The following is a 13,936-nucleotide window of genomic DNA, read 5'->3' as shown; positions in this document are numbered from 1 at the left end:
GTTTCTAATATAGTTAGTTAGTCAAAAATGTAATCTATAAAGGCTGGAGTGACTGGATGTCTTAACAGAACAGAACACTACTTCCTGCTTTTCAGCTCTCTAACTCTGAGTTACTCAGTGACTTGGAGGGGGACCACATGGGACTTAACAGTTCAGTGAGTTTGCAATTGATCCTCAGCATTCAGCTCAGATTCAAAAGCAACATGTGCCCCCCCCTCAAGTCACTGATTTGGTTACTGCTTGGTCACCAGGTTAACCATTAAGTGGAAAGCAAGAGAGCAGGAAGTAGTGTTCTGTTATGTTACACATCCAGTCACTCCAGCCTTTATACATTACATTTTTGTCTAACTATCTATATCAGAAATATTTTTTATTTTGCACAGCCCATCTATTTGCCCAGTTTTTATTTTTATACTGAACAATTCCTTTAATGTATTTGTCATCTGCTGCACTGTTTTAGTGGCTGACCACTGGGTTTCCCATCCTCATAGCGTCTGGAAATACCTGGCTGCCATGAAAGTTTTGCTTTGGTGAGATGTTGTTGATGTTTGAAGCTTAAAGTAGAACTAAACCCTAAAACTGAATATGGTTAAAAATGCCGTATTGTACCTTATCGAACTTATTGTATCAGCCTAACATTTCAGCTTCTCAATAGCAGCAGTGATACAGGACTTCAAACTTGGAGTCACCATCTTGGAAAGTGTCTGCGACACTCACATGCTCAATTTGTTCTGAGCAGCTGTTGAGAATCTAAGCTTAGGGATCGTCACAAATTATCAAGCAGAAAAATGAGGTTGGCCTGTAATATAAGATGATGCTACAGGTCTGATTATTAAATTATGATGCTAGTTGCACTGGTTTCTGAGCTGACATGTAGTAATTATCTGTATTAAATATTAATTAGCCTTATATTGTGACATTTCTTTAAACACGTGCAGTGAATCAGCAGAAAAGAAGATGGGGAGCTACTGGGGCATCTTCAGAGACACAGATCTTCCCTGCCAAAAGGCTGTGGTTTTTGGGTTTCTGGTAGAGAAACCCAAAACAAAATGTACAGCATTTCTAGCCTACTTCTTTAGTTAAGCTTTAGTTTTCCTTTAAGGGCAATGACACACCAGGTGATCCTCGATAAAGCTTCGCCACAGTGGGCTACAAATCTCCTGCAAATGGTTTCCATTCGATGCTGATGTGGCACTAGGTGAATGCTTGTGGAAACTATGCAAAACCATGTTGAAATTCACCTCTACATTTACTTACAGTGTGTTGCAGATGCATGTTATTGATAAATAGGGATGTCGCGGACTGTTCGCCGGCGAACTTGTTCGCGCGAACATCGGCTGTTCGCGTCCGCCGCAAGTTCGCGAACGTCGCGCGACGTTCGCCAATAGGCGTTCGCGTCAAAATCGTTCGACCATTCGACCGCTGAAATCGAAGGATTTTCGTTCGAATCGAACGATCGAAGCCATTGGATTGAATGAAATCATTCGATCGAATGGCTTCAATCATTCGATTCGAACGAAAATCGTTCGATCGAACGATTAAAATCCTTCGATCGTTCGAATCGAACGATTTTCGGATGTTCGAAGTTCGCGAACTGTTCGCATTTTTTGCCGGTGTTCGCGAACGGCGTTCGCGAACACATTATCGGCGGTTCGCTACATTCCTATTGATAAAACATTGAAATGGCCATTTTTTTTTTTTTCATCTTAAAACTAAGTTTCAAGAGGAATTGTAATGTTTAGTGTGATTATACCTATTTTGTTCGAATTAATTAAATTTTTTTTTCTGTGTTAGGTAAACAGATAAAAGATGGAAAAAAGCCAGAACCTTGCAAGCCTATCCTGAAAGTTGAATATAAAACAACAAGATATGGGTAAGCAATTGTCTATATTTGCAACCAAGTGTTTTTTTTTCAATATAACCATGGTTTTCTGTTAACAGAGAATTCGGACAGAGAATTAGAACTTTTAGGTTGTTTGGTCAGTTTTAACCTTGGATATCTTAGGGCTCATTTGCAAACAGAAACACAGTGTGCAAAAAAAGGCTGTAATCGGCAAACTTTTTTGCACTTTGCACGCTGTGTTTCAGCATTCATGAATAGCCGTAGGCCTCAGCGTTCCTTTTCAGGGCATGGAGACCTGTGGACTGCCCTTAGAATCAAATGCAGCCTGCATTAGGACCCAATCAGTTCTACAGGGTCAGGGGGAGGCACATAGCTCCCCTCACGCACCCCTACCTTGCATGTCATTCTGAGGCACACATAAGTCTAAACAGTGCAGTAGTTCCCACTTATTTGCATGTATATAAATTCAAATGTATTTGCAGAACTGTTTATGCTGTGCCCTGATACTTTTTCTGTATATGCGGAAGTGGAAGATTAAACTTTGTGATAGACAAGGTATAATTTCCCTTTAAATTATATAGACCCATAAGGAATACATTTGCTGCAATTTTAGATTGCAAAATAATGAGCGTGGTCCTCTTTATTTTTGCATTGATCAGTTTTGTTTATAAGTTGTAAGTTTGTTGTATACACCCATTGTATCATACAGCACCATGGAATATTTTTATGTTGAATAAATGCGTTAATAATAACTTATTTTATGGTAATTGTGTGTTTGGATTGTACATAGCTGACTAGCTTTACTGGTTAATTGCAGTTTACACTACAGTTCACATGTTTAAGTTACATAAATATATGAATGCATTCATTGAGATTTATTGGTAATACAAAGGTAGAATTCTTGCGATTCATTACATTCCAAATATCCAGTGAGACCATGTACATAGATCATTTATAAATGTCCCCAGACATAAAATCGAGTGATTATTGGTCTTATAATACCCCTTGCACCACAGTGCACTTTAAAAGCATGTATCTGTGTGTATATATACATACATATCTGTGTGTATATATAATGAAAGTGTCAATTTTTATTCATACTTGTGCATCCAACGTTTCGACCTGCATTCAGGCCTTTATCAAGGATAAAATACAAGTGTTAACAGTGCTTACTTATACACATAACCCTTACCATTTCAAAAGATGGCGCCAACATGACGTTATGTGTGTCCAATCAAACCTCATCAAATTGAGATATATATATACATACATACATGTAGGCACTCAATGTCATCAAATAGTCATGCCAACATGATACTGCTACACAGGACATATGGTAAATCATATATGAATAGCAAAACAAATCTGTTAACAAGAATAAACCCATTTTCCAAATGCTGTAAACTAAGGCCATGTCATTTCTCACAGTGTCCTATTTAACCAACAGTTCCTCATTTATGACTGTAATAAAATGGCAGTACTTTCTACTGTTTAACATAAACTAGTGGGGATGCCAAAACAATATAAGTGATGCCATTAGTGAATGCACAGATCTTGTATTTACAATGATGAATTTGTATTGATTTTTGTAAAATTTAAATTTCAACCCCCAAAATGAAATTGGTCCATCTAGTTTTAAATATTTTCATCATTGGTCCATATTACAGAAAGGCATCTTGGGAGCAATATAGTGTATCAGATGGGTAATACCTCCAATATTTAAAGGGGTGGTTCACTTTCAAACAACTAGTTGTTTTTAGATAGATCACCAGAAATAACGTTTTTTTCCAATGACTTTCTTTTTTCTATGTGTCACCGTTTTTGTAATATTGAAGTGTAAAGTGTCATTTTTCACCTTTTGAAGCAGCTCTGGGAGGGGGGTCGCAGACCCTTTAAACTGTTCTAAATTGATACATTTAGTTGATACATTTCTTATCTTTGTCCCTGCTGAGCAGAATCTCTGAGTTTCATTGCAGGCAGCTGTTAGAATTGATACAATAGTTGCTAATACTGCAGAGATGCTGCTGAGAAATGTATCAACTAAATGTTGCAAAATTGTAACAGTTTAACGTCTGCACCTGAATTACTGAGCTGCCAGACTCAAACACCAGAGACAGGGACACTCAACTTTAAACTTAGATTTTGGAAGAACAGTAAAAAATAAATAATGGAAAATAATTGAAAAAAGTCTTTATTTCTGGCGAACAATCTGAAAACAACTGAACTGAAAAAAGTGTTTGGAAGGTGAAAAACCCCTTTAAAGTAACTTTTTATTCAAGTACTGAAAGCATATAAGCACAGGAGTTAGTTTTAGATACAATATTTACTGTTTATGTTACTCTATGGAACAGCATTTGCAAGGCCTCTCTGTCAGTCACATACACAGTGCTGCACCAATAGGTCAGGAGTGCCCACACTTTCCTAATGCGGGGTCTACTTTTAGTAATGATGATCTACATCCATAATAGCATTGTTAGCATTCTGTTCTATGGAAAATATTACTTAAATATTATAGTTATATATTATATGTATTTATATTTATTATATTTATTCATGAGAGAAGTTATTGTATATAGCTATATTTCAGAAACAACTATTTCTTATGTAACCTTAACATAATATCTGATTGAAAAGCATGAAATAGGAGGGTGATTTAGACAAGCTGTTTGTGTGGTGTCTTGAGATCTACTTATCACCAGCTAAAGGGCTACTGGTAGACGCTGATCTACATTTTGGGCACCCCTGCTTTAGTTTGTGTAAGGGGCAGACTATTTGGAATTGACAGGCAGAACCATGGCAAAATAAACATCTGGTTAGTATTTTAAACCTCTTTATTTCACAAATAATAACATTCATAGAGGAAAAAGAGCAGTATTTGAGTACATCAGGACAAAATTTTGATGTAAAATCCTGGAAAACATTACTTAAAATCAGGGAAATACACCTTATTGAAATGCATTATAAATTGGTGGGACCACAAATAAAAAATGTAAAATGCGGGAAAACTTAAAATCAGGGTACTCAAAATCGAGGTTTCACCGTATACTCATATAGACCATTGAGACCATGTATCTATCGATAGCTTTTAGAGCTATTTGACAAAACATGACATACATCAATAACATAATTAAGTTGCTCCTAAAAGTGTTTTTTTAATGAATTGTCTGACAGACTCCAAGGGGGTTATTTATCAAGGTCCGAATTTATCTCAATATCGGCTGCTACAAACTCTGATCTAACCCGCTCGGGTTTTTAACGCTTATATATTATTAAATTTTCCCGAAAATTTGCTTTGCGGGAAAAGCTCTGATTTTCATGATTTTTTTCGTGAATTTTCCCTGAAACCTCCTAATTTTTCGGAGTTTTCACCCGAAAGCTCCGAAAGCATTGTGAAATTGTCCGAAACCCATGATACAACCAAAAATCAATGGGACTGTTCCCATTGACTTTAATGCAACCTCGACAGGTTTGAGATACCGTTTTTTTATATTCAGGCTTTTTAGCCCTCGGGGTTAAATAAATTCCAAAGAATTTGTGATTTTTTTAAAAGTCCGATTTTATAAAAAAAATCACGAGTTTTTCAAATTTTGGGGTTATTTTGGGTATTCGGATCGGAGTAAATAACCCCCAAGGGTCCACTTTACCATCGTTCATATGGCTGGAGCATTGTCATGGCAATTTAGCTCCAATGGCTAAGTATAAAAATGGCCAAGCTGTACATTTGTTAGGTGTTGTCCTGATTAAGCTTAAAAAGGCTTTTGTGTAAAGGGCTGCAGTTGAAAGTTTAATACGTCTGTGTGTATAGCAGCATCTTCAACCTGTTAAACCCTGGAAGTACCATAGAACAGGTATGTAATTTATTATTTAGAATGCTTGGGAACTGGGGTTTTCTGGATAAAAGGTCCTTTCATAATTGGTATCACCATACTTTGTCTGCTTAAATGAATAGTTCAGTGTGAAAGTAAAAACTGGTTAAATAGATAGGCTGTGCAAAATAAAAAATGTTTCTAATATAGTTAGTTAGCCAAAAATGTAATGTATAAAGGCTGGAGTGACCGGATGTCTAACATAATAGCCAGAACACTACTTCCTGCTTTTCAGCTCTATAACTTTGAGTTAGTCAGAGACTTGTAGGGGGGCCACATGGTACATATCTGTTCAGTGAGTTTGCAATTGATCCTCAGCAGTCAGCTCAGATTCAAAAGTAACAGATATGACCCATGTGGCCCCCTCAAGTCTCTGATTGGTTGATGCCTGGTAACCAGTCTGTGTAAACCAAGAGAGCTGAAAAGCAGGAAGTAGTGTCGTGGCTATTATGTTAGACATCCAGTCACTCCAGCCTTTATACATGACATTTTTTGCTAACTAACTATATTAGAAACATTTTTTATTTTGCACAGCCTATTTAGTTACCCAGTTTTTATTTTTACACTGAACAATTCCTTTAAAATCATTTAAACATTAAATGAATCCGTTAGGACTGTTTTGCCACCAAAATGGATTCATGCAGCTTAGTTGGGATCAAGTACAAGCTACTGTTTTATTATTACAGAGAAAAAGGATTTTTTTTTTAAAAAAAAAATTAGACTTACTTAAAAATGGCTTTCCCATAGCTGTCTATATAATAGGTTTTCGGGTAAGGGACCCCATGCCTACACAATTTATAAACATTAGAATAAAATGAATAAAAAAGTGACAGTCACTGACACTCGAGCTGATTTATTATTTGTCACAAAATACTACTGAGAAGTAACAATTCTAAGCACTAAGTAATACTTTACTGACAGAGAGAGAAAAGCTTTAAAATATGCAAAAGTAGGTGGTTGAATAGCTAAGAATCATAAATCAGCCCCTCAATGCTCATAACAGCATTGCACATACAGTATAAGGGGTCTGTTTAATGACTGAAAATCCAGGTAAAACTTTAAGTGACTAATGGAATCCTCAGTAACGTAAATAGAGTTGCATGGACCTGGGTGCATGGTTTCCTTCCGGGCCCCCATGACCATCTGAACTGGTACTCTCCAGATAGCTCCCCTCTACCCCCCCCCCCCGGATGCACACCTATTTGAATACCCCCTTGCGCCACCGTGTCTGCAACAGGCCCCCCACCTATTATTATTATCAAGTATTTTTAGAGTGCCAACATATTGCGCAGCGCTGTAAAATGAGCTTATACAAAGAAATCAAATGAATTACATACATGTAACATATAGAGTTACATAACAGGAAGGCCCTGTACAAAAGAGCTTACAATCTAAAGGGGATGAGACACAAGGGGCTTACACTGATAAGCAATGTTCCTTCTAAGGTGTGTGCTCATGCATGCCTACACAAATTTTGAGGCCAGTGCACACGACTTATTTTGCGAAAACGCAAAATTTTGTATTAATTCTGACCTTGGCATACAGTTTTTAAAAACTGTGCACACAAGTTTAAAAAGTGCCCACAAAAAGTTTTTTTTTGTGCACATAGCAGTGATGGAATTAGAGGGAACATTGCTGGTAAGTGAATTGTGCTTTATAAATATTGTAGATGTTTTTTAATTATTGCCTTTTTCTCTGTAATAATAAAACAGTACCTTGTACTCGATCCCAACTAAGATATAATTAATCCTTATTGGAAATAGAACTAGCCAATTAGGTTTACATAATTTTCTAGTAGACTTAAAGTATGAAGATCCAAATTACGGAAATATCCGTTATCCTGAAAGCCCCATGTCCCAAGCATTCTGGATAGCAGGTTCCATACCTGTATAGTATATACCGATACTGTATTCCTGGGGCTCTGCCTATACTTTTTGCAACAGAAGATATTTCTTACTCTTATGCGTAATGGTAACAGCATGATTCATACATATGGTGCCTGTGAAAGTAGAGTTTCCGTTCTTAATTTGTATCTAGGCATAGCTGACGGAGATATGGTTCATATGCAGTAGCAGATTGCCAGTGAATGGCATTTCTGGTTTTAATGAACAGTCAGAATAATAACCTGAGCGTTCTCTGATGTGAGCGCTAAGCATGTGTATTGTGCCATGAAGGTCTCAGCCTTGTGTGCTAATGGAGTCTATTTATAGAGGTCTGAGTGATTCACTGCCTTCCAGTTACAATAATTACCTAGCCATCTATTGTTTTTGCTGTCTTTTCTTAATAACCTTTTAGAACTTGTTCCCAATTTGTTCCTGTTGGTCAGCTGTTAAAACATTGAGCCCCAACCGGCCTCATTATTTTTTATTCAGTCTTAGTGCCAGTTGCATATTTTGAAGTGTAACTTATTACAGGTATGGGACCTGTTATCCAGAATGCTTGGGACCTGGGTTTTTCTGGATAATGGATCTTCATACCTTAAATCTACTAGAAAATCATGTTAACATTAAGGGGGTTAGTTATCAAAGGTCAGGCTTTAGAGGTTTGTGAGGTTTTTTTTATAGTGTACCTCGAAATAACTCACAACTCTTAAACTATCAGAAAACATTTAAATGGAAAAAAACTTGAATCAGTGAATTCGGGCGAAAACCCCCCAAAAAATCTAGTGAATAGAGTTTTCAGCGGAAAAAATTTGAATTACTAAAATTAATCAAGTTTTTGAGTGAAACCAGCTGAAAAAAATCCAAACATTATGAAGGCTACAAACATCTTCTGATGGTTGAAGGGACCTCTACCATTGACTTTTACATGACCCTGACAGGTGGTCAAGCTAGTGTATTTTCATATTTGAGCTATTTACAGGTTCGGGGTTTAATAAATCTTGAAAAATTTTCTTTTTAAAAACCCCAGAAAAATTTTTTTTAACCCAAAAATACGAGTTTTGACTGAATAATACCCTTCAAAAACTAGAATTTTTCTGCTAAAACTCAACTCGACCTTTAATAAATAACCCCCTAAATATACATAATAGTCTGTTTTTCCCTCCAATAAGGATTAATTATCTTAGCTTAGATCAAGTACAAGGTATTGTTTTATTATTATTATTATAGAGAAAAAGGAAATCATTTTTAAAAATTTGTATTATTTGGATAAAGTAATCCGGATTTCTGGATAATGGGTTTCTGGATAGCCTGTTCCAAAATGGCATCTAGTTTTAAATGTATGTATTACCGAGAAAGTATTGTATTTAGCCTAAACAGTTGACTTGGAAAATTAGCCCAATATTTAATCAAAGTACAATAAAAGCTAATGATAAGATTTTGCAATGCATTTGTAACAGCTAAACTGCAATTTGTTGCAAGGCTGATATTTTTCTATAAATTTCACATATATGTTTGCCAGTGATGCCATAACATAACTGAATGTGGCAATTGGTTAAGTTTTCTGCAATAGAAATACATTTGGTTTAAGAAAAGAATGGGCTGGTCACATATTTTAATTTGAAGACGGTGCAGAAGCTGTGCTCTTGATACAACTGGAGACATTTCTTTAACCGATGAAAGATCCATGCTCTTGGCAAAGTGTGCATTTATGGCTGTGATAGGACATATTAAAGAAACACTGTCACTTCATAGCAGTATGATCATCTTGAGATATAATTCTATTTCATCTGCTCTGTCATCCAGAATACATCAGTAGTGGCAATTAAAATGTTGAAGATAGCTGTGGGTTACATCATGTTGATGGAATTAGAAAGTACTGCAATTTGCCCTTGGCTGGTGACTTGTAGTCCAAAAATATTCTCTGATGTTCTTCTATGCAGCAGGACTGCTCTCAGCTTGATATCACTGAGGTGCAGCTAGCTGCAATTGTTTTGATTACTAATGCTATCAAAAGAAACCTTTGCATATATTTTAAAATACAACCATAAAGACCTATCACATACAGTGTTCTGATCACTGCTACTGGTAACTACCATCAAAGCACAGCCCTTTTATGGATCACCTTCCTTAGACAGGATCCCAACGGACTATAATTACTTGAATACATTATTATTGTTAATGCATAGTTCTGGGCAATAGTCACAAATCCATGACAAAATAAAGCATTATACCAGGGGTGTCCAACCGTTGGCTTCCCTGAGTCACATTGGAAAAAGAAAAAATTGTCTGGGGCCACACATGAAATACACAAACACTTTTGATTTGTAAAAGTAAAGAAAAAACACAGAAAAGAACTACAATACAAGGATAACAAGATGGAGCTATACACTGGAATATGGGACACCTGGATATTAAATAGACTTATTATTACATTATTATGACGTTTCCTCTGGAACTGAGCGTTTCAAGCTGGGCCGCATTCATATCCATCCTGGGCCGAGGGCCACAGGTTGGATACCCCTGCATTATACAAAGTGGAATGAACTGGGAGGCTAAGTGCAAACAAATCGTTACTGTTCCTTTCTCAATTCCTTCCATGGTACTTTGGAAGCAGTTGGTCTAAAAAGAGGTTGATTTTCTTGTGCAATGTTAAAATTTCAAACCAATCTGTCTGTATATTTTTATCACAAACTGAATTTTGAAAACTTATTGAAAGCTGCAAAGAATTGGAAGAAAAAGGAAAATAACTGTAAAACTATATAAAATAAATAATGAAAACCAATTGAAAAGTTGCTTAGAATTGGTTGTTATATAACATAATAAATGTTACTTTAAAGGTGATCCACCCCTTTAATGATATCTTTGTTTGGATCAAGTACAACACCCTGTTTTATTATTACAGAGTATAAGGGGGGGAAAATATAAAATTTGGATTATTTGGATAAAATGGAGTCTATGGGAGCTTTCTGGATAACGGTTTCCAGAAAACGGATCCCATACCTGTACCAACAGATTTGACTGTGTTAAGAACCAAAACGTAAGGCAGAAAAGCTTTACCCTGTAATGTATATCCATTCAATATCTGGTAAAAGTTACAGGTGGAATATATCATAGATTGAGTGACATAAGCATAAATAGACAGTGCATATTTACATGATGTATTCCTTCTGAGTAAATATTCCATAGTTTGATGAGGATTTTTAATTGTCTAAAATAAGCTGCCGGAAGTGTTGTTAAGGGTAGATTTTGACCTACGGTAACAGATTGGAAGTAATGGAAGTTGCAATGGAAGGAATGTATGTGGCACAGTACCTAAGAGTGCCTCTGACCGATAAATATATGCACACCAGGTAGCTGGATTAATAGAAAAATCTAAGATTTTGTCTGTCAATGATAAGACAAAAAAAAACTGAATGTGTTCAATTCATGATCTTGAAGGGTTTAGAGGATAAACAAATCTATCTCTTATATCAGAGATCTGACCTTGCCTGCATTGGTGATTTTTATCAGCATGCTGGAGCATGGGGCATGGTGAACTTAGATTTGATAAGCAGCTCATTTGATGTACTCTGGCACTGCGCAAATTATATCTCTGCCATTAATAGAATACTGCATCATGGCTTTCCATACCCATCAGCTGTTTAACCCTCTTGCATCTGTCAGGCGGCTGTTACAACAAGGTAAACACATTTTATAGTTTTAATAGATACAAAACACCACAAAAAGATTGATCTAAAGAAATACAAATTACTTTACTGTCTCCTATGACATTACTGTTTAGATGGGCAGACATCAGATTTTTCTTTTAACTAGCACAGTGTACGTTACTATAAGTCCTGTTACCCATTTCATCGTTCTGAAAAACTGATTTAAAATGACTTCACTGTGGTTTCTTGTAAGCAGCCCTCATGCAGATGCTCCATTAGCTTTGGGTGCTTTCTCATTTACACATCACGGTTGAAATTAATTAAGATACGTTCGTTTATGCTTTGCTCTTGGGCTGTACATTCCAATCAATAAAACCTCAGGCTAAAGTTGGATAAATGCCTTTTTCAGAAATTAGAAGGATTTGCACAATGTGAGGACAGCTGAGAGCAGGCCTTTTAACATAGCAATCTAAGGTCATTACCTGCTCTTTTAAAATGAAGATATATGATCCTTAAATTTAGACATTACACAGATTATACAATTTGCCTCATTTCCAATAGCCTGTAAGAGTTTCCTTTCTGTATAGTGTAGTTGTTTTATTCTCTGTGGGCCTCTTTTTATAAATGTATGGCCACTTATTATCTAAACTTAAAGGGCAAGTCAACCCCAAAATAAAAATGTTCCTAATAAAAGAAAACATTATTCTAAGCAACTTTGCAATTTACATTCATTACACATTTTCTATGGTTTTTAAGTTGTTTGTATACATAAATCAAAATGCTGTTTTTCAGAGATGTTTGGCCATTTACTCTACTCTCTTTGATCTGCCTTTAACTTTTGGGCAGATTTTTCAACAGTCAAAGTAAAAATTCGAAGTAAAAAAATTCGAATTTCAAGCTATTTTTGTGTACTTCGACTATCGAATAAGCCAAAATTCGATGAGAATTTGAAAAAAATTTGACTATTTGACTATCGACACTTAGGGGCACATTTACTTAGCTCGAGTGAAGGAATAGAATAAAAAAAACTTTGAATTTGGAATGTTTTTTTTGGCTACTTCGACCATCGAATTGGCTATTTCGACCTTCAACTACGACTTCGAATCGAACTATTCGACCATTCGATAGTCGAAGTACTGTCTATTTAAAAAAATCTTCGACCCCCCCCCCCTACGCCACCTAAAACCTACCGAGGTGCAATGTTAGCCTATGGGGAACAATTTTCTGATCGAAGGAAAATCGTTCGATCGATGGATTAAAATCCTTCGAATCCTAGGAAATGCGATATTCGAAGTCGAAGGATTTTACTTAGACAGTCGAATATCGAGGGTTAATTAACCCTCGATATTCGACCCTAAGTAAATGTGCATGCTTTCCCATTAATGAGGCAGTCTTACTAGCTCTTACCATAGGATAAGCTTACTAGCACATAGAGCTAGACTGGCTTTCTAACTCTTGCCAAGCTACTTTCCTTGCAAATACTTCTGTCAATAGCCACACATTCATTAAATAATACTAAATGCATCTAAATGTTTTTGTATGTCACAAGTTTATGAAGTACACATATATAAGATCATTACTCAAACGCAAGCATACGCAACTATATAATCTTTCTGTCATAGATTGCCTCTATTGTATAAAATTATATTTTAATGTACTTGGGACATTTGTAACTATTATTAACAGAAAATCAATTACACAATGCAGCAACCTTGAATATGCCTTCTTCCACATATTCTTTTGTCATCGGGAAGGAACTTTGTTGCCAACGGGAAAGGACATTTCCTATTGGCAACACAGCACCCCATGTGTCTTTGGCCTTAATATTGTTCTTCTACTTTTCACCTCTATTTCCTTTTTTTAATTCATCCCCATCAACTCTGTTCTGTACACAAACAGGATCTAGACTCACTGCATTATTTCCTACCAATTGCATTTCACAATTTATATATATAAGTATGTGATCTGTTAACTGGAAAGGTCTGAAAAAACAGCAATACCCCTAGTGTACCATTTAAAAATACAATTCTTAATTTTTTTCTCTATGATAATAAAACAAAACCATCTATTTGATCCAACCTAAGCTGCATAAATCCATATTGGTCCCAAGTATTCTGGATAATAGAAGCCATACCTGTACAACTAAAACTGATGAAAATATTCCAGCACGGCAAGTATTAGTTCAACCAATGTTGCATTGCAGCTGCAGGGAAGAACTAATTAACAATTAATTCTGGATAATAGAAGCCATACCTGTAAAAATAAAAATGATGAAAATATTCCAGCACTGTAAGTATTAGTTCAACCAATGTTGCATTGCAGCTGCATGGAAGAACTAATTAACAATTACAATGCATGGTAATGTGTATGTTCAACTGTAGAATCCAGGTTTCATCTTAAGCTCTGTTCAATGTTGTGCCAGTTATTTCATTTGCAATTAAGTCTCTAGTTTGCATGTCCTGATTTACTGAAGAAAGATCTCGTATAACCTAGGCAAGTCGAGCAAACAAGCATCTGGGCTCAATCAAACCCAGAGCATAACTGTAAAAGAATAAAATGATATAATGCCTTCTGAGAACATCTCTTCCAAAGCTTTTCGCATTGCATTGTTGATTGTTTAGTATAAAATAATTTATTTTGAAATTTTGCAGTCAAAAATTTGCGAGAGAGAGAAAAAAAATCAGATATAATACTTTT

General features: G+C 35.9%; 1 protein-coding gene across 11 annotated transcripts in view; it reads left to right on the top strand.

The window, feature by feature from the left end:
• Positions 1 to 13,936, top strand: part of stxbp5.L (syntaxin binding protein 5 (tomosyn) L homeolog) — a 180,377-nt gene that overhangs the window by 113,928 nt on the left and 52,513 nt on the right. For all 11 annotated transcript variants that reach the window (XM_018263044.2, XM_018263043.2, XM_018263045.2 and 8 more), the window contains exon 9: positions 1,795 to 1,873. In XM_018263044.2, coding sequence (XP_018118533.1) covers positions 1,795 to 1,873 — 79 coding nt within the window. The remainder of the gene's footprint in view (positions 1 to 1,794; positions 1,874 to 13,936) is intronic.

The sequence above is a fragment of the Xenopus laevis genome, chromosome 5L (assembly GCF_017654675.1).
Source record: "Xenopus laevis strain J_2021 chromosome 5L, Xenopus_laevis_v10.1, whole genome shotgun sequence".
In the NCBI taxonomy this organism is placed as follows: Eukaryota; Metazoa; Chordata; class Amphibia; order Anura; family Pipidae; genus Xenopus; species Xenopus laevis.
The sequence above is the reverse complement of the archived record's forward strand: the minus strand, read 5'-3'. Positions and strand labels throughout refer to the sequence as shown.